Here is a 21,544-nt window from a genome sequence, read left to right as displayed (position 1 = left end):
GCTCTCCAAAGCCTGATTCTGTTGAAGGGTAACCCTCCCCCGGAGCTGGCTTGCGAATGCACGTTCACTCTCTCCTGTGCGGAGCAGGATTCAGCCCAGAGCTGGCCCCTCCTATTATTGTTCCTTAAATGCATCCTTACGCCGCCCCTATTCCTAGAATATAATACTGGCTTTCCACTCGTGGTAGTAACATCGACTTTCCATCTTTAATCGACTCGTCCTCAGAAGTTAAGTTTTTCTTTAGAAGTTGAATTTAAAAAAACTATTAGGGCAGGGTGGGGGCAGTGGTGAGTGGCCGTGGCAGCGGGCAGGAGGTGTCTGACATTTGAGAAACACCCGGGTGAGCTCGGAGGCTCCTGTTTGCGAGCGCCGCTGTGACTGCCATTCAGTTACGCTGATTGATGGACATATATTCATCACGGGGTTACTTACAACTGCGGTCACAATGATATTGGCGATAATGTAAGCAACTCAAATGCTTATCCCATAGGAGGCAGGAGGGTTGGCTAGATAATTTGTCATCCAAAACTCTTTTAACGGCAAAAGAGGTGCCGTTAATCATGACGTCAGAGCTAAGGCACAATCTGGGGAATATTCCAGGCAAATGGGAGGTTCTGTCTCTCCACCTGGCTTGAGTAAATGATGGTATATCCGGTTTGTAAACTGATGCTTATATAGATTTATAAATGACACTTATAAAAAAATGTGTGGAAAGTGCGTAAGACATATAATGTTACATGAGAAAAGCTACAATCCAATGTTCAGAAACACGCAGGGAGGGGCCACACTGAAACATTCACCTCAGCTGCTCTGAGAGATGGAACCAAGGTAATAGGAGTCTTCTTTGCTGGGGGTTTATGTATAAATATTTATGCCTCTCCCTGTTCTACCAAACTCTGCTTCAACACATCTGACCGTGTCACTTCGTTGCTTGAAATCCTCCACGTGCTTCCCTTGTTCTTGAAACAAAGCCCCCTCCAGCCCCCATCGCACACTGCCTACTGGTCTTGTGTGGCCAAGCCCCCTCTCCATGTGCCTGCCCACCCACCCCGGCTTTCCTTCCATCTCTGGGCCTCCGCCCAGGCTGGTCCTTCCACTGCAAACGCTCCCTGCACTCACCGCACTCACAGCCGCTGCCTCCCGCTCCTCCTTCCCATCTCAGCTTCAGAGTCACACCTGGAAGCCTTCCCAGCACCTCCGTCTGGCCGGGACCCTGTTCTCCACACCTTCTCCCCAGAGAGACTCTCCATTCATTTTTCCTACCGATTTGCTATGAGAGGTCTTCCCTGCTGACCTGTAAAGCCCTCGAGGGCACAGCCGAGGGCTGTTCCGAGCCCCGCTGTGCCTTGGCCCAGGAAGGGCTCAGTCCACATTTGGTATCTGAACACCCACTGTGGGTTCATCTCACCAGAGCCTGCTGGATGCTGTTCTGAGTTTTCAAATGATCCTTAATGGGCAAGAGACACCGTTGCAATCTGTGAAATCAATAAGGTAATTGAATAGCGATATTCCCTAGTGCATTAACATACAGTCTAGCAAAAATTTGACTTATACACTTCCAGTGACTCATCTTTCATGTAAAGCAAGCCCCAGCTCTCCCCCAAAGCTCAAAGCTCAAACCACCTGGGCTACGTTTTTCAAGGCTTATGTGGGGTGGGGGCAGAAGCCAGGGTGCTACCAGCTGGCTGCTGCGGGCTGACTTCCCAGTGCAACTCACCGCACTGGCGGTGTCCTGAGAGCTCCCTCTGCCTGACTGTGGCCCTGAAGCCCGTTGTCCCCTGTTAAGGGGAGAATATGGTGCCTAGGGCATTGTCCTGTGTCCATCTGGCTCCCTGCCTCTTTGGAGGGTGCCATTGGCTGACAGGGTCACAGAAAGGTCCCACATGCTCTCTGCAGTCTGCTCTGCACACAGCAGCCAGCCTGACCCATTTAAATCCCCATCAGATAATGTCCCCCCTGCACGTAATATCCCCAGGGCACCCTTCTCACCCACAGCAAGGTCGACAATATGACATTGTCCAAATCGGGGCACTTTGGGAATTGAAGGGGCTCCGCTCGACCCACAGGGCAACTCCAGAAGCCAGGGGAGTGGTGAGTCCCCGGGGCCCCGTGTGATCTGATCCCCACCGGCTTCTGCAGCCTGTTCCCTACCTTCCCCCCTCACCCACCCCCTCAGAGTCCTTTTTATGCGACCATGCGGCCTCCCCTGGACCCTGGCGCTTGCTGTCCCCCTGCCTGGAGTGCTGTCCCCTCTCCACCAGACACCCACAATGCCCCCACCTCCTGCACATCTCTGGTCAAATGTGCCCCCTACAGAGAGGCTTTCCTGGCCTCTGTGAATGAGTAACACCTCCCGCCTGCCCTCGCTCATGCCCCCGCCCTTTTGTTTTCCTCCGCAGCACTCGCTCCCTCTGAAACACTGACCCATTTGTCCACCTACAGACAACTGGTCCCCCCCACCCCGCTGTTCCGAAAGTGGGCCCTGTGCAGTAGGGGCTCTGCTTATCGCCCACTGTGGAGTCCCGGCCCGCAGGTGGAGGGGGTGGCCCGGCTCTCTACACTGGCAGGGACCTGAACCCCACTGACACCCTCGGCAACCAGACCCTCGGCTCTGAGAACTTCCCCGTCGCTGCCGCGCAGGCCTCTGGGGCTTCAGGACCGGACACTGTGGCCGGGCCTGTGCTGAGCAGCCTAAGGCTCTGCCAGGCCTCCGTGTGCGTCCATTCACGCCCGGAGAGGCCTCCCAGGATGGCGGGTGGGAGGGGGGCCGGAGGGCATGCCAGTGCAGGGGGTGGGGGCTCGGCCTCAGACCAGCCAGGTCTGTTCCCAGGGGCCTGCCTGGAGAAGCCTGGACCCACGAGCCTTCTCTCCAGGCCTCCTGCTCTCTGGCCAGAGCCCCCTTGGCCCTCCCTCAGTGTCCGCCGTGCCCCATTGCTCCTCTGTGTCGCTGCAGCGGCCTGGTTCCCGGGATCCCACCCAGACTCCTCAGCCTGTCATGCTTGTCTCATCAGCCTTACCTGCTACTGGCCCACAAGTCCGCGTACCAGGTCTGTACCCTCCGCAGCCCCCGCCCACACGGCGCCTGCAGCCCCAGCGCAGGGCCTGAGGCGGGTCCTCCGTCTGCACCCGTCTCACAGCACTGTGGTCGCAGTGGAGTGCGCAGGCGGTTTCCTTGTGCCGCCACCTCTCACCCCCAGTCCTGCCTGCCTGGCTCCGCAGCGGACTCCTACTCGTGCTGAGTGGAAACGGGCCAATTGGTGCTGCAGGGAGCGTCCCTCCTGCCCCTGACCTCCCTCTCCCCATCCCCGTTCCCCTCCACCTCTCACCCCCTACCCTTGGGGCCTAGGCACCCAGGAGGGAAGAGGGGAGGAGTACACACTCAACTGGCTTGTGCCAAAGGGTTACTGCCCTCCAGCCGCCCCTTCAGTGCCCCTCTAAACCACACCCCTGCCCTTCTGCACACGGTGCCTGCTCCCCTGTGGGGTGTTGGTCCTTCCCCCGCCCACCTACTCCAAGCCCACCTACTCCAATCTTCGCTGAGCCAGGCCACCGTGGGGCAGAAGAAAGGACAAGGGACCCTGTGTGGCCGTGGGCAAGCAGTGACCCTGTTCAGAACTCACTTCCCCCAACTGTGCAATAGGGCCCGTCGTCCTCCACTGCCGTCCCCCTGCCCTGATGTGCCCCCAGGACTGTCCAAAGGCTGCGAGGGGCGAGGCGCTGGCAGGTGGTGGCCTGTGTACCACCATCCCAGATTCCTGTAGCCTCGCTGATCCGCCTTCCTCTGATCCTCTGCAGCCCTCGCCTGTATATTAGTGTTCACTGAACAAGGTCTCATTATGTAAAAAATAAAAAAGTAGTTCTTTGAAAAAAAGCAATCAGATGAATTTGTGAGGGAAAGGCCTTAGCAGGGATTACGCAACAGCTCTGCGCCAGACACCACTCTGGGCCTCGTCCTGTGACCCTCGCCCCCACCAGGGTGGGTTCCTCAGCCCATTTCCAGACAAGGACACTGAGGGTCACAGGCTTCATCACACATTGACTCAGGATCTGATGCAGAGCAGGGTTGTGTGGCAGCTCTGAAAGAACAAAAGGCCTTATGATGTTACCCACAAAATGACAAAGAAAACTGTGTCCCGAAGAATTCAAAGCCCACCTCCCGCGGCCAGTTAGCAGACATGGGACCTCCCTGAGGCCCCCAGCGCCCCAGACTCTCTGTCCGGGGCTCCTTCTCCAAGTCCAAACACCACAAGAACCTTACCAGTGACGGGGAAGCACCCTGCCTTTCCCCAAAGCCCAGGCCGGTGCCTTAGGAGCCCTGCTGCTGTAATGGGGGGTTAAGAATGAGGCCAGTGGGCATCTTCAGATGGCAAATGTCATGTCAAAGGAGGCCAAGATGTGGGGAGCCCCGGGGACAAGTATCATGGAGCTTGGACAGAGTCAGACAAAGATGAGACAAATAGGGAGGGAGTACAACTTACATGCACATTTACATATTCGAGGAGCAATTACAAACCTTTGTTCTGCATCCCCACAGCTATAAAAAGAGGAGAAGTGAATCAAGAATGCAGAAATGACGTCTACTAGGGTACCATTGTTCCCACTGCGGTCATGAGGGGTTTTGTCGTCTTTGCTCTGCGGCCTTTAATTAGCAGATGAGCCCCAGCGCTGGGCGAGTTTTTGAGAAGGGCTTGGAGTCGGGGGCGGGAGGAGGGGTGATCAGATCGGAGGGATCATTATGATTGTCACGATCATTATGACGAGGCTTTTCCTTGCCAGCAGTGGTGTGCGGCGTTGTCGTGGAAACCGCGTGCTTATTAGTAACTCACTCCGTTGAGGTTACTGGGATGCTGGCCTCCCTTAGCAGCTGGCTCGCTGGTTGCTCCCTGGTAGCCGCACAGTGGCCTTGGTGACCCAGACAAAGAGTCGGCTCTCTGCAAGGCCTGCGCTGCTCTGGTTCCAGTTCTCCCTCTGGCCTGCTCTCCATCTCCACAAACAGCCCATGAAACATAACCCCCCCCCCCAGGGCTCTCGAAACGTTCCAGGCAGATCTGAGTGGTGGTCATAGGGTGCAGAGCAGTTAAGAATGCACCAAGCCTCAGGCTTAAGGTTAAATACACTCTACAGCACTTACGTTATTGTCAATAACAATTTTTAAAAGTCTGTCCTTTTCTTATCACCTGGAGAGTTATGTCCTTTCCACAGGCATGCACCTCACTCAGGGGGCATCTGAACACCAGCGTCAGGGGCAGCAGCGTTTAGAGTGGGCGGCGCCTTGTGCCACAGACCTCTGGGTGCCCGTGCATCCTAGACTTTGTATTACTGACTCCTCGCTGCTGTCTTAGGAACTCAGTGCTTTTCTCCCCATTTGACAGTTTGGAAACTGAGGCTCCTTGAAGTGCTGTGGCTTGTCCAGAGTCCCCCAGGGAGGGTCCGTCTGAGCCCAAGTCTCTGCGACCCCTAGCCGTGCCCTTTGCACTACATGTGGGCAAACCTCCCTGACCGAGTAAGATGCGTCCAGAAAGGGAATTCCAGGACCATAGCATCGTTGAACCCAGACCATATGGAGAAAATTAAAAAAAAATAATAATAATAAAGGAATGTTTCTCATTTAAAAGAAGAGGTCATGAAAGAGTGGTGAGAGAGTAATGGGTCTCATTCCAAACTGCTCAATACTTTAAAAACAAATCATTTGCCTACACTGAAAAAAATGGAAATGCAGATTTCTGCAGTCTCCTAAAACTCAGACCTGGCTACTTGGGGCCCACATTCCCACAGTATACACCCTCCAGTTTGCCCCACTCTCCATGCAGCCCCTTCACTCCTTGAAGTGAAGTAGGGGGGGTAGCCACCTACTAATTGGTGGTCTGGCATCCTTTCATTCTCCTCCTGGGAACCATGCTCCAGTCCTCTTGAGAACCACCCCCTTTCCCACTCCTAGTCCAGCCACTTTGAGTTGGGTTGAATCCACCCCTGGCTCCAATGTTAGCATTGTGTTAATCTACCCAAAGTGATTGGCATTAGCTCAGGTTTGGACATGACCCCATCAGAGCCAGTGAAGGTGTAACAAAACTTTGATTGGAATTTGCTGGACTTGAACCTGCAGGTTGTAGCCTGGAGCTGCTTTCAGACATCTTAAAAGCATGAGGAGTCTTAGAACAAATCCAACATAGAGAAGAAAGGAGCCTAGTAATGAAGAGGTCCTGGTATCCTTATTTAACCCCTTGATCAAGCTCTACCTGAAGCTGTATCATATTCTTTATTTATGTGAACCAATAAATTATTGGATCTTTTGTTTGTTTGTTTCTTCAAACCACTGAAGATAGTTAGGAGCCATTTGTTTGCAAGTAACAGAAAAGTCTTCCCTAGAGAAGCCCTTGGCCCAGCCAACAACAGGAGTGAGACCCAATGAGCAAAAGTGATAGAAATCTAAATTTCAACCCAACGAAGGTGAAACTTTTCAACACTGAATTGTTAAGAAGTAGCAATATGTTATGAAATCCAAGTCAATGAAAGCAAACAGGTTAAAATTTATTATCAATGTGTCAGTTTTGGCGTGGCATAGGTGGATGGAGAAGTTAACCCCACCTTAGGTTCCTTTTGGCTTGATGACCCTGTGAATATTGAGAATTGAATACTCCTCAGAAAAAATTTCTTGAGTACTCTGAGAAGGTCCTTCCCCTACCCCTATTATCCATTATTAATAAATCCTAATTGTTCCTTTTACAACAATTACAATTTTTGACTTGTATTTTCAATTAAAAATTTTAATTTTAGACTTATAATTTTGTTTATTCCTGTCTCCCCCACTAGACCATAAGTTCCATAAGAGCAGAGACCTGGTCTCTTTTAATTTCCTGTATCTCCAGCACCAAGCAAAAGTCCCACCACACAGTAGGGCCTTTAATTACCTGAAGGAATGAAAGAATGAACAAGACCCTCACTGACTCCATGTTGTCCACGAAGTCACTCAAAAAGCCTGTGTCCAGATGGAGCCCACAAGGTCTGTGGCCACCGTGTCTCTTTCACATTAGCTCTTTTTAAGACATGTCATTTGTGCCATTTAATGAAGGACATCATTTCAGTCAAGAACATTCTGCCACCCAGGCTCTCGTGTCCTTCTTTTATTACATTGATTTGAAAGAGAGAGAGAGAAACATGATTTTTGTCATTCTACTTATTTATGCATTCATTGGTTGATTCTTGTATGTGCCCTGACCAGGGATCGAACCTACAACCTTGGCATAGTGGGCTGATGCCCTAACCGAGATACCTGGCCAGTGCTAGCGTTCTTCATGTCTAGCATGCTTGCCCTTGTCCGGGGGCATTTTTCTCTCCCTCCCTGGTCATCCAGCACAGGGGACAGCCCCACACTTCAGGTGGCAGCACCTCCTCCTGCTCCCCCCAGTGTGTGGCTGGGCACTTAAGCTTTGCCACTGTCCTAGAAGACAGTGTAGGGAAGGAAGCCCTCCTTTACCGAGCACCTACTATGTTCAAGGAGCTTTGTATATATGATTGCATCGAATCCTCTCAGCCGCCTTGCAAAGGTGGCACTCTCAGTCTTCACTGAACTAAGGCTCAGAGAGGCCAGCTGACTTACCCAAGGTCACACAGATCTCAGACTTAGGGCTATGCTCTTTCTATTATCTTAAATTCAGTTTTTTAACATAAAACTGTGCGTGCATGCGTGCATGCACCTGTGTATTTTTCATTTCCCAGCACTCTTTTCTGCAAATAGTGTTTCCACTCCCTGGGGACGGAGACATACATACACACAGCCTCCAAGCCATCAACAATTTTATTTATTTATTGTACTGAAGGAGTGGGAAATAACACAGGCCTATTAAGGATTAAGCAAATTCCAAGTAAATTGCATAAGTGGGATTTTTATAAAGCCCACAAAGTAATCTTAAAACAATCAATATGTTTCAGAACATCATGAGAGAGCCGGGAGTTGCACATGAGCAGTGGTGCTCGGTAGGATTTATACAAATTAACCAAACTCAAGTCCCTTTCCTCTCCTATCCAGCCCAGCCTCCTGGAGCCACAGACCAAAGCACAGTGCCTGAGGACCAGTGAGTGAAACAGACAGAGAGGAAACTTTTATGGGAACCAAGGCGTAGGGAGACCTCTGCCTTTGGGTCTGAGATATCTGCATTGAGGGAACTCATTCGTCATCAAACACTTAATCATTTTATTCTTCTGTTTTTATTAATATTTGACATTAAGAGGGAAGAGTCACCATGGGGGGTGGGGGGAAGGCCTTTCACTCTCACTGTTGCTCCTCGTTCCCTTCCTCGGTTCCCACTGCGTATGTCTGGCCAGATGGCATGGAATCCTGGCGGCAGACTCAGCTGCTCAAGAACGAACGTGGCTGCGCTTAACCTCATCAGCTCCGCGCAGCGCCAGTTCGTCCTGGGGCGGGAATGTGACGCTGCTCAGTTTAATTAGTTTGATGAGGGCCGAGGGAGCTGGTCCACATTCTGAGTTTGCTGCACAGAACAAACAGGTTTGCCCTGCTCCCTCCTTGGTCGTTTCTGCATTCAGAGGCAGGGCTGCTCTCCACGACCATTTAGGGAATGGCTGTCATGCCTTTCCTCTCCCGTGAGGCGTGGGCGCTGTCCAGGGTCCCCACACGGGCTGAGGTCCAGAAACTCGGTTCTTCGAGAAGTGTTTCTAAACCATGGACACTCAAAACGCACCAACATTTAATCTACTAGAAGACTGAACTTTCTAGTGCAGAAACTCCTGCTCCAATCAAAGGCTGGGTTTGGGCTTTTCGCCTAAAGCACAGTCTTCTAAGTGGGGTGCACAGGGGATCCTTTGAGCCTTGGGAGTGAAATATTAGGGTGTCTATCGTTTATTTCTCTTATTTCACATTTATACCTTTTCTATGTTTTATGATACGTATATATTATTTAAATAACTATATCTGCATGGGAGTTATGCTTGTATTTCTTCTGAGAGGAGCAGGTGGCCAGCAAAGCATGGAAACGAAGGGTGTAGAGACATGAAGAAATCAGCATGGATTTCCGGACCTGGGGAGTCTCGTGAATGGGGTGGAGGCATTGACAGGAAGAGCAGTGGCTTTAGAGGCCTAGGGTCTGAGCCAAGCACGAAGCCCACTGAAGGGGGAACCTCCGCCCCCGGGCTCGCTGACCCCGACAAGCACGGCACTCCGGGCAGAAGAGAGGCAGGCTGGGCCGGGGTGCGCTGTGAGCGTGGGGGTGGGGAACATAAGGAGTGCACTGCAGACTGGGGGGGCTCCTGACTCACCTCCACAGGGGGCAGGTGTTTAAGCATCAAAAAGCTCTCTGGAGTAGGCACCGGGGTCCTCCTGAGACCGAGTTACCACCTTGAACTGGCGCCGGAGAAAACCTCCGTAGCGCTTCTGGTTGTCCCACTTGAGCTTGGGACGTATGCGCCGCAGGAAGCCCCCGTAGCGTTTGTAGAGGTCCTCGTGGCCCACCCTATCCCCCTCCCCCGCCCCCTCCCCAACCACCTCAGAGCTCCTCTTGGGGTATTTGCGCAAGAAGCCCCCATAGCGTTTGACCTGCTCCTTGGGGTCCTCCTCATCAGAATGAAGTGCGCCAGCTTCCAAGGTGCCATCATTCAGCTGGGTGTCCCCCATCAGCTCCGACTCCCACCCCTCCTCCAACACGCCAGAGAGACCCCTGAGCTTGTCTGCCAGGCTCCTGCTCAGAGCATCCTGCTCTGCGGGAGTGCGGAGGAGGAATCGGTTCTTCTCCAGCTCTTCCAGGTAGGGCCCCCTGTGCTTGGCCAGCTCACCATAGGCCTCTTCCAAAGCTGCCTTGCTCTCCTCGTCTTCCTTACCACCGAGCCCAAGAGGGAAGGGGGTGAAGAAGGACAGAAGGTCCTGGCACCTCTCCCACTCTTTGGTGGGCAGCAGCGCAGCCTGGCATTCCAGGGAGCAAATCTGTAAAAGAGTAATGTCAGTAATGACATTAGTAATGACGGTAGTGATGCCACTGCCATCAAGTTGTCAGAGCACACGCACCCCCTGCCCCAGCCTGTGTCTGAGAAAATCAAAATCAGCCGTGATCCCTAAGCCCCAGGCTACCCACTTGAATGTTTCCGGTGGTGCATAAAGGAGCCCTCTTCCCTCCGCAGGCTCCACGCACACGGTCCCTTCCACCCTCCCGGGGGCCCAGGAGCCTTGCCTGGTGACTTTGTGCCCAAGTGGAAGATGAGGAAACAAATGTGGGGAATGAAACAGCTTTCCCCAGGGCACAGGGCCGCAGTGGCAACGCCAAAACTGGGAGTCGGGCCTTCCCACAGTGCTCTGCTGAGCTCACCAGTGTCTTCCACTCTCAACTGCAGAGGGAGAGGCTGGTTCTCCCAACCTTTCCTGGGTGTGGAGGATGCTGCAGACATGTCACAGAGCAGGACAGAAGCAATGCGGAGCAGCGGACAGAGCCACCAAAGGGATGTTTGTCAAATCTAGGGGACAACACTGTCTAGTGCACAGGAATGTTGGGAGAATTCAAACATGATGATGGTGACAATGATGACAATAACGACACTGCACAACTCTGGCACTTGGACCCAGGCCGTCTAATGTCATGAGTCCTCCTGCCTAACCTCTGTTCTCTCCTGGGATCGTGGGTGGGCAGCACCGGGCAAGCTGCGCTCACCTCAGCAAAGAGTGGCAGGATTGTGAATGTAATACTTTGCATCAGCATTTCATGGAATCACCCCCATTTTGCAGATGAGGAAACCAAGACTCAGAAAGAAGCGTCCACAGCATGGAGCTAGGAAGTGGCAGAACCAAGGCTGCATTCTGTCCACCACGCCCTTGGCAGCTCTGCTCCAGACTATCTGCTGTCACAGGATTGGAATGTGGGGAAGCGTGACTCAAAGCAGAGCCTATGAGGCTGAGCCAGGGGATGCTATGACCCAGGACAGCAGTCAAGGCTTGGATCTATCAACCAGACCCTGGCACTGAGGGGTGGCGGAAAGAGCTCCTACGGCAGTGACCAGATTTGGAGGTGCCCATCAGCCTGGTGGCAAGAAGCCCTGAAAAGTTACTCTAAGGCTGCTGCTGACTCCCAAAGTCAGCGCACATCATGAATGATACTCCCTTTTGCCAGGCACCAGGCTCCCTGGAAACCCGAGTCTCTGTCTCCAACCTGAGTCAGCCCAGGCTGATGATGGGTGCAGAGGAAATGAGAGCTAGAAAACAGCAGTCCCTGGCTCCCAGGCTGGCCACAGAGCAGGACGTGCCCTGCACAGGTGGGACAAGTCTGCAAGACAGGCACACCACTGCCCAGGCCTGCCCTCTTCCCTCCGCAGGCTCCACGCACACGGTCCCTTCCACCCTCCTGGGGGCCCAGGAGCCTTGCCTGGAACCTACCAGGGGGTTGATGGGTTTGGGCCCATCCTGGGTCTTCACGGCACACAGGGAGCAGCGGGACAGGCAGTCCGCCGTGGCGCAGGGGAGCGCAAGGAGGCAAGCAGCCAGCACCAGCCCCTGCCACGCCATGCTGTCTTGGTTCTTCCTGCTGGGAAGGAGAAAGGGAAGATAGTGAGGTCTGAGACCGCCTACCCTGTGGGGGGGGGTGTTGAGTCTGCAGTCACCTCATCGACTCCTGCTGGAGCACCCAAGGCAGGCACTCCGCTTCCCACTCTACAGATGACAAAACAGAGGCCCAGAGGGGCACGGGGGTGCCCAAGGCCAAGGGTCGAGGAAAGGAGTGAACATGCATTGAGTGCCTCCGCTAAGTGCTAGGAGCTTTCCTACACAGTTCCCATTTAATCTGCACAACGGCTCTGTGGGCAGGGTGTGCCATTGCACAGGTGGGGAAGTGGAGGCTCAGGGAGGGGGAGGGATAGTGGACACTCCCTGGGAGTGTGCACAGTGGGGCAGTGGACCAGCCAGGACTTGGCCTGAGTCAGTCATCCTTCGAAACACACTTTGATTACCCACCAAGCCAAAAGACACTCCAGCCATCTGCTTTCCTGAGTTCTCCGAGGCTTCCACCACCTGCCTTTGTCCCCCTCTGCTCAGGCTGTCAACGGGCCAGTCCTTTCTGCCGTATAAGGCCCTTGGAATTTGTCTTTTCCACCCAGCACTTCTACCCACTCTGGCGATCGCTCCACGTTCCCCCACCCCTCCACCCCGACACTTCAGCTCCGGGGTCCAGCCACTTCCAGCTCCTTGCAGTTACCGCAGTGAATCTACCAGGCCCTGCCCCGCCTCTGGGCCTTTGCACGTCCTATTTCTTCCACTGGAAATCCTGCCTCTCCTCTTTGGCTACCTGTCATTTAGGTCCTTGACCAGACATCAGCTCATCGAGGCAGCTCTCCCTGACCCCCTAGGCTATATGGGAAGCTCCTCTTTTGTATTATCCAAGCAACTGTGCCCCTTCCATCAAAACATTCCAGTAGGTGGTAATTAGCTGTGTGAGACTTCAGACTTAGGTTCCGTGAAGGCAGCAGCTGCGTCTTGTCTGGGTCTCGTCTGTGTCCCTGTGACACCCTCTTCATGCTCCTCAAACATGCCGTGCTGGCTCCTCCCTCAGCGCCTTGGAGCATTCTGTGCCTCTGTCTGCAAGGCTCTGTCCTGAGTTTTCCATGGGTTGCTCCTTCTTGTAACCAAACGGATCCAACGAGCCATCCCCAGGGCGGTGTTTGCTGAGCCCTGTATTTAATGGGCTCCGGTCTCTCTCGTGCCGCCTGCTGTGTTGGCATCACCACCTCATGCTGTCCTATCATTCGACATTCGTTGTGGTTTGATATCATTTCCCCACTTAAATGTCAGCTCCATAAGGGCACAGATGCTATTGGTCACAGTGTCTGCTGTATCCTGACACCTATGGCCCTGACCACACAGAGGAGGTCCTCACTAAGTACTAGGCAGATGAATTAATGTTCACAAGAGTCTGTTAAAAGCTGTCCCTTTCATAGTTAACTTCCTGGAAACCAAATATCAAGACCCAAGCCATTCAAATGGGGGCACAAGGCAGTTCTCCCACCTGGCAATGGGGAGTTCCCCCAAGACACCTACCCAGGGTGGGGCTCCCTGCTCCTCCTTGCCCAGCTCTTGCAGCCTGACACCTCTAATGCCGCTGTCAGGGATGGCTGTCCTTCCCTCCTCTGAGAGCCCCTATCCTGCAAACTGCCATTTGCTCCTTGATTCAAGGGTTTAGAAGCTTCCACCACATGGCCCCAGAGTCCCACGCTGCAGCCCAGGGCAGGTCTCCCTCCTTGGAACCCGCAGTAGGCTCCCACATCAAAGCATGGCTGATAGTGGTCCCACCTACCATGTATGAAGCCCCTACTGTGCTCCAGGCCTTGAGCTAAGCCCCTAAATCCACCATCTCATTCTTTCCCCTCCAGGGAAGCGGCACTTCCAGTTCAGTGAATTGCTCATCCCTCAGCAGATGGGAGCCGGGGTGCAAGGCCATCCTGTTTGATTCCCTACATGTGTGCCCTTCATGATGCAATTTCTGCAACAGGTGACTCTAATATCCAAACCCTCCGTGAGGCCCAGAGGGCCCTATGCACAGGCCTTTGACTTGTATACTGTCCTTAGTCCACCCACCAGCTCTGAGAGATGAGCATCATTGTCCCCACTTTGTGAGAGAACTGGTGTTCAGAGAGGCTCAATAAATCTCCTAAAGTTGCAGAGCAATTAAAGGCGAGAACTCAGGGCCAGCTGCCTCTCTTTGGCAGGGCAAGGTGTGCTTGGAGGAAAAAAAAATGGAGGGAGGCGACCTGAGTCCATCCCATGCCTCCCTCCTGCCCTGGAGTTTCTCTCACTCCACCGGCTGCTGAGCGGATCTGGGTTCCAGGCAAGCGAGCTGCGCCCCTGTATGCGGATGAGCAGGCGGCTCCTGTTTTCCCTGACACCAGCCAAGGCTGGGCTGGCCTGTTGCAAGACCAGCAGTGAATTAGCTGGGGAAGGAAGCCTGCCCCACCCTCTCACTCCTGGCTGCAGGTGCCCCACACAGCGTGGCTGCCGCAGGAGGAGGTCTCATTCGAGATCTCTTTGTCCCGGGCAAAAACAGTGTCAGCCTCCTTTCCTCTCACCCGTTAGCTTTATATTTAATAATAATAATTCTGCCTGGTCTAATGGTCGGTAAGCACTCAAGACGTTCTGCATAATTCTCGGGGAGTGAACTCCCTTCTACTCACGGTAACCCGGGGGCGTGGGCACTCCTGTCCTGCTACTTTACAGATGAGAAAACCGGGTAGGACCCCTGCCAAATCTCTAAGCTAGTAAGTGGCCCAGCTGGGATCTGTACCAGGCAGTCTGTCTCCAGAGCTCCCCTTCACAACCACGGTGTATTGTCCCAGCCCCTTTCATCCACCCCTCCCCAGCCTCCTGCTTCAACCTCCAGGGGTCCCTATGAGCCCCCTCCTAGCCCCCGGGCAGCCCAACCGGGCTGCCTTATGGTGCCTCCAAGACACCCTTCACACAGCAGCCAGAGGACAGTTCTGAACCACCAGTCTGACTGCCGCCCTGCCTTGCATCCTTCGAGAAGAAGCCGGCCCTGAAGCAGCGGCCCATGGGCTTTCCTACTCGAGGGGCTGGTGTTGCCCAGGGCTCACTGCGCACCAGGACCTGGGCCCGAGGCATCCTAATGTGTGTGAGAGGGCTTTACAAAAGCACCATGAGGCTGGGACTAACAGTCTCCCCATTGTCCAGAGGAGGAAATGCAGGCACGGTGAGTTTATGCCCTCTGTCCAAGGCCTCCCCGCCTCGCCCGGCAAATGCACAGCACTGACCCAAGCCCGACCACACCACCTGCAACCCCAAAACAAGCACCTTGACTTCTTAGCTTTGCACACACAGTTCCTTCCGCATGGAATGCCTTTCTTACCCACTCGTCCACTCCCACCGCCCTCTCACCTGCTGACTCTGACTTGTTCTTTAAAACAGCCTGGGTTGCTTCCTTCAGGAAGTGTGCCTGGATTAGGTGTCCCCTCTGAGCTCCCAATCACCTGTGCTGGCTCTGCCACATCATTACCTTTTTTTCTCAAGAAAAGGGAGCAGAAATTGGGGGTCAGGAAGGGTCAGGTGGGGCTGAGGCCTCTGGCTTCCTCCTCCTGGCCCAGCACAGGGTCTGGCTGCCTGTAGGACAAACTCAGCAGGTGCATGGAAGGGTGTTCTAATCCACAAAGGCATTGTTTTTTAAATTGCTGCCAATGGTTTAAAATTGGCAGATTTTTACATGTTAAAAGCCTCCATTTCCAACTTGTCTTTAAAAAATCAAAAAGCCTCCGAGACATCAAGCCTGCATTCTAATCTGGTGGCAGTCAGTCACCGAGGGGGCACAGGCAGCACCATCACCGATGTGGGGGGCCCCCACCCCCCGCTGTGGCCTCCCTTGAGTCTGTCCCCATTCAGCACCTGACAGACATCTGAGTTGCATCCCCCGGAGTGCTAACACGTCTGACCACTGGGTGAAGCCAGTCGGGGTGCGAGGGGTGAGCTGGTGAGAAAGGAGAGGGGTGGCCTCTGATTTCGTGCTGACCCAGAAGCGGGACTACCACGTAGTTAGTAACATGGACTCAGAGGCCAGCCCACCACTCACCACCGGTGGGGAGAGTCACCTTGATTTTCTCTACTGCAAAGCGCAGCTAATAACCTCAGAGGGCTGGCATAGGAGTTCCAATAAGTGATCGTGTAGAGTAGCACATAGTAGGTAGGTTACTGCTTTCCACACATTATTCTAATCCTCACAATGACCCAGAAGTGAGTGTCTTTGTACCCAATGAAAAGTGGGCAAGACTGAGGCTCAGAAAGAAGTCACTTGGCTTGGAAATGCGAGAGTCAGGCTTCCTGACCTCTCTGGGTTAGAAGGTGACTCTAATAGAGACGCATCTGCCTGAGAGTTTCCTAAGAAATCCTGTTTCCATCCTTTTGTGAAATAAGCAAGTTGCTGAGTAATGTCAGATGGATCCTGGGGGAGTATTTTCTCCTTTGCTACAGGGATTTGCTTCAAAGTCCCACATCAGAGGCAGCCCTGCCTGCTTGCCATCTCTGATTTGGGATGAGCTGAGAAAGGGAACTTGGCCATTCATCGGTGTCAGAGGTAGAAGCAAACCCCTCGGTGAGCTCAAGGGATGGTGACAGGCCTGTCAACCCCACGGCAGGGCTTGTGTGGCCCCTGGTGAAGGAGGGCCTTCTAACAGCGCTCCCAGAGAAGAACCTCCACACTTCCGAGTTTTGGAAGCATTTCCTTAGCCACTGCCTCGTGGCGCCTTGTGACAGCCCAGCGAGGGAAGCATGGGCTGGTGGAGGAGGGGGGGGACTCTCCAGGGAGAAAGAAAATGTTGGCCTTACCAGTCTCCTTAGTCACATGACCCAGTTCCTTTCAATGAACCCCTCTCATCCTATTGTTTCGACACCCGCTCTCTCTGTGGCCGTAGTGCAATGACCGCCAGGAGCTCGGAGGCACAGCTCTGTGTTGGAACAGGCACGGTGAGGTCCAGGCTGAAAATCCTTCCTGTCTGGCCCGTGACGGAAAAAGTTTGTTGACCCCTGCCCTCACTAATTTTATAGCCGTTTTATCATTCTAATTATTCTAATAGTTTTAAAGCTGATTTTCTTGGGGAAATCTGAGGGGAATCACTCCCCTCCCCAAACCTCAGTATTTTCATCTGTACATGGTGTATCACCTTCCTCCCATGACTCCATAAGGACCAACTAAGACAGCATCGTTTATAGGGCCAGCACACAGTAGGCCTTTTTTTAAACCCAGGGCCCAGAGTTCCTTGAAAAGGAAGGGAGTTCTTGCCCTATTATCTCCTCCTGATGATGTTTCTATATCGCATTCAGAGGGTTCGGAGGAATAGCAAGCATTTTTATTTAAAAAGCCAGCATGGAATAATAATGGCTTGATTTAACATCGCAATTATCTCTCCAAGCACTTTATCGCATATTAGCATCCCTATTTGATAGAAGAGGAAATGGGGAAAGGTAAAAATGAAATCACTTGTTTAAGGTCACATCATGAGTCAGGAGGGAAATGCAGACGGAGCGGAGCCTCCCACACTCGGCCGTGACTCAACCGAGGAGATGCGTCCTTTAAGTGACCCTCCAACCACGCCAATCACAGCAGCCAGCACTGCCTGCCGCTCTGTGCCCAGCCCCGGGGCTCCCATGGAGCTTCTGGGGCAGGGGCTGTAGTTACGGTCTCAGCTTCCAGTGAAAACCAAGGGAAAAAGCGCCCCCAGGGTCACCAGCACAGGCGTGGCAGAGCTGAACTTCTCTGGGTCTACATAGCATCCACTATTTAAGGCACAGCTCCAGGGCCAACTCATTGCTCTGCATTTTATCTCAATTACTGCATTTTAACCCGCAGGAGAATCAGGCAGCCTGGGCACTCGGAGCCCCATTTTCCAGATGGGGTAACAGACTCAGGAAAGCACAAAGACTGGGTCACAGCCAACAGGCAAAGACATCATAGAAGTAGGCTTAAAGCCAGTCTGTGACTCTACTCCACAAACCACCCCTGAGGCGCAGGTCTGCATTAAATGTCCATCCAGTCTCCCTACCAAACCATCTTATTCCTGAATATAAGATTATTTCAGGAGTTTTACACCACTCAACTACGCATACACATATAAATATATAAAGTTCATCTTTGTGGGTCTCCAGTTGGCTAGCGAAGAGACACCCCCAAAAATAGAGCCCAGTGCTTTTGTTCAGACTTTAGCATCCTTAACAAAGGACAGATGATCAATTTAGGAGGAATGGAGAGCGAAGCCACCATTTAGTCCAGCGAGAACTAACACACAGAACGCAGGCCGAGGGCTCAGGCCAAGGACCAGCCAACTCTCTCAGGCCCTTTGTTGTCCAGAAGCCAGAGTGAAAGGCAGCTTGCAGCTGATGGTCACAGAGGGTTGTTAACTGCATTTTCCAAAGAATGTATTTCAAAAGCAGGATTCACATGGAACACCCACCCTTTGTTACTTGATGCAATTAAGGGATTGGGAGAAAGGAAAGGGGGGTGGGCCGGAGAGGGGGATGGCGGTGAGGGGACACTGGGTGGGGGGAGGGCAGAGATGGGACTTGCGTACACACAGAGAGAAGTGACATCTAGAAGATCCGAGTGAGATGATACACAATGTGGAGGGGAAATGAAGATGAGAAACAGAGATGGAGAGAGGGTGAACAGGAGCAGATGAAGAAGGTATAAGGAAGAGGCAGAGGAATGGGAGGAAAGAGGAGAGAAGGGAACAAAGTGACGGAGAGAAGGAAGGAAAGGGAGTGGCCTTTGAGTCGGGAGGTTGACCTACTATGTGAATCGCAAATACCAGGTGTCTCCTCCTGCCGGGGGACCAGAGACCCAACCACATAACAACTGCTGCGTAAACCTTTGTCAGGTTGAATGGGACTGCCCAGTAATAGGTCAAGGAGCCAAAGGACAGTGGAGAAATTGCCCCCTAATGAATATGCCTGCAGCCTGCTGCTGACCACTCTGGCCAGCAGAGACAAGCCTCCGAGCCAAAGGCTATGCCTTGTAGACTGGGGCCATTTACCGCCCTCTTGCCAGAGGCGTCATCTGGACCCAGAGTGGGAGGGATTAATGAGGTCCAACTTCCAAGGACCCAAGGACACTTCTCAATCTCTTGGGCCCGATTCTGAGCTAACCCGGGTGTCACCAGTAAGGTTTACTGCCCACCCCAATGGCCAGCTCTGTCTTACTAAAATTGTTTCAGACCTTTGTCAAACCCAGTAAGATTAACCAACATTTATGGGCTGAGATGAGAGAAAATGATGAGAGAAATTGGCTAGCGGGCCACACTTTCTCAGACACGCGTTGAAATCCAACCAGCAACTATTGATCCTGCTCGGATTGATGGAAGACATCTAATAAATACAACAATTGTGTGAGAATGACCCGAGGGGGCTGGCAGTGGGCGGGGGAGTCAGGGAGGATCGATCGAATGGAGAAATGAAGCCTTCCGTTGTGTGTGGAGAATGGGCTGGGGAGGGGAGAGCAGTGCCTGCCCCACAGGCAGGCAGAGTAGGCGTCAGAGCCTATTTTCCAGACGCTGCCCACACCGTGATGGAGTGAGATGATCAAGGACTGGAACAGACTGGGGAGGGAGGAGGAGCCCAACTCTGCCACCTGGAACAGTGAAACCTGAGCAGCTGTACTAGCATTTATTGAGTACCTAGTCAATGGCAGGCACGTTTCAGTATCCCAAGAAAGTCTGACACTAACCCCAGGAGGTGAATCTTACTATTACTCTTATTGTACAGGTGAAAAAGTTAATGTTCAGAAAGGCACAGCTACTGTCCCCAAGTCACACAGCAAACAAGTGGTGGGATTTGAACCCAGCACTGTCTTGGGTTTGATGAGACACGTTTAGGTGCTATGTGGAGTTACCTCAAGACCTAATGCCTCTCCATGTGTTTTAAGGAAACTGCAAATTTCTCAAAATGGCCCCAGAGAGGGTCCCTCTTCCCACTCTGCTAAAACGTGCCAGGTCCCTCCAGAAGCACTGAGACATTGCCCCCCCCCCCAGTTGCCAGTGGATCACGGGATTTGCCTGTCACCCACCACACCTCTGGCTCACCTGGGGCAAAGCAGTGGGCTTGAGACCCCTTCAGCAAGTGCAAATCTCCCCCAGGCAGCGTAACTCACCTGCTTGGGCTGCGGAGACAGCTCCCCACGCAGATCTCAAAGCCTGGAGATAAATGACCTGCAAAAATAGAACAAAAGGCACGAAGAGGTAGGACTGGGGTGGAGGGAGAAGGTGAGGGGAAAAGGGTTGGCAGGTTCCATGGGGAGAGGGAGAGCGCGGAGGGGCGGGATGGAAAGAAAAGAATTCACGTTCTGAATTACACTGGATCTTGGCTGGAATGCCTGTCAAATTAGAAAGACAAGCCTTGTCTATTTTACCAACCCTTGTAAGAAAGATGGTAATAAAGACTTCGATCGTGGGAGGGGAATTGAAATCAGATCCAATAATGGGAAGAGCTTGTTTTCCCCTCAGGAAGCTTGGAGGCTTAATTAAGGAATATTTGTAAAGATTCTGCATTAAAGATACCCAGGAAAAAGTAGCAGCTCTCAGAAATTCCTATTCAATCTCAGAGTCTTCAGCAGGCTTTATTTTTCCTTCTGAGACCCACCAGCTTTTTTTGCTAGAGTCAAACTTTGACATTCTATAATACTTTCTTTGAATGTGGACATCCTTACCAGGGAGCAAACGGCTTTCCCATCAGAGGTCTTTCCTGCCCAACTTAGACTCTTCCGGCTGTAATGTACATGAAAGCAACAAGTCCTTTCAAAGTGGAATTGACATGAAAAACACTGCTAAGGCTGGTTCTCCTAGCATGTTGTCACTCTCTTTCCCCGTTTCCACCCAGCAAAACAGCTCCAAACTTCATGTCTGGGTGGAATTGTCAAGGGAAGCCACTCAGGCCAGTACTCTGTCAGCAATTAAATACCGTCCAAAAAGAATGAAAAGGCTGAACTTGGTTGTACGTTGATATACATGATTCACGGTAAATGCCAGAGCCCGAATCTCATTACTGTCCCCAAGCCCTTGTTCTCCAAGTCCAGAGAGAATCACTGACCTTTAAAATCACTCTGATGAGCTACAACTCTCACTTCTCCCACCCAGGGTGCCATCCCATTCTGCATGGGAACTGCTGGGAGGGGGGTTATAGGACCAGGAAGACGCAGAGCTAAAACAGAGGGGTGGCCCCCGGGGAGAGAGCAACCTACCTGTTCAAGCTGGGACTGAAGGGAGAGGGAAATTCTGAAGAGCAGTCTGTCTCCCACTGCTCTGTCTTTTGCAAACTGTCCTCCTAACTGTACCTACGTCCGCCAGATCATTAGACCCAAACCCGAAATCCCCCAGCCCGAGCTCCCGCCACCTCCAGGTGCAGAGGACCAGGCAAAACAAAACCAAGAGAGATTCCGGCGCCCCTCGGGCTGTTACCTGTGCTCTTCTTTGTCCCTGGACAGCTTCTGCCTGAGCAGGTTGGAGGGTCGTAGCAGGTGGCCCGTCCGAGCCTCAAGGGCTACCGAACTCCAGTGTGGAAGGAGGTACCAAAGAGGCAGCTGTGAGCACCACCAAAGCCCCTCGGAATGGCAGTTCTGGTGCCTCACCCCCCTTTTATGGATGAGAGCCTCCCCCTGTCGCTCAGCCCTTGCCGAGCACAGGCTGCTCGGGAGCCAATGGGGAGGTAGCTCTGAGCAGTCAGAGGCGCGGACCCCAGGGCCCTTCAACTCGAACTCCCTGGGCCTGACACAATAGGCTTCGTGACAGGGGATGTGGAGGAGGAAGCAGCCGCCCTGGGAGCGGGGTGGATTCTGGGTGTAGTGCTGTTTGTCTCTTGAAATTCGGCCACTTCAGTCTTTGATGCGTTTCCAGGAGAGTTTCACAGAAAAAAGAGAGAGCGAGGAGAGGGAGAGGGAGAGGCAGGGGAGGACCGAGACAGAGTTGGAGAAAGACAGAGAGACACTGAGAGTCAGACAGACAGACAGACAGACGAAGGTATAGAGACAGATGGAGACCCAGAGAGATCAAGAGAGGGAGGGAGTGTGTCAGAGGGATG

The 21,544-nt window shown here is 52.9% G+C and overlaps 1 protein-coding gene across 2 annotated transcripts; it reads right to left on the bottom strand.

Moving 5' to 3' along the window:
- Window positions 1–8,258: 8,258 nt before the first annotated feature.
- PDYN (prodynorphin) lies at window positions 8,259–21,056 on the bottom strand. 2 transcript variants are annotated; one of them, XM_037141210.2, is made up of 4 exons: window positions 20,926–21,056; window positions 19,623–19,716; window positions 11,372–11,519; window positions 8,259–9,934 (listed from the first exon to the last, which is right to left on the bottom strand). In XM_037141210.2, exons 3-4 carry the CDS (start codon window positions 11,498–11,500, stop codon window positions 9,293–9,295), a joined length of 771 nt encoding a protein of 256 aa, XP_036997105.2. In that variant the 5' UTR covers window positions 11,501–11,519; window positions 19,623–19,716; window positions 20,926–21,056; the 3' UTR covers window positions 8,259–9,292. The 2 variants fall into 2 exon arrangements, with proteins under 2 accessions (XP_036997105.2, XP_036997103.2); XM_037141208.2 differs by having other exon boundaries at window positions 19,623–19,680.
- Window positions 21,057–21,544: the final 488 nt, after the last annotated feature.

The sequence above is a fragment of the Artibeus jamaicensis genome, unplaced genomic scaffold, assembly GCF_021234435.1.
Source record: "Artibeus jamaicensis isolate MK-2021 breed Jamaican fruit bat unplaced genomic scaffold, CSHL_Jam_final contig_685, whole genome shotgun sequence".
Taxonomy (NCBI): Eukaryota; Metazoa; Chordata; class Mammalia; order Chiroptera; family Phyllostomidae; genus Artibeus; species Artibeus jamaicensis.
Note: the sequence above shows the minus strand (reverse complement) of the source record. Positions and strands in the feature narration are given on the sequence as shown.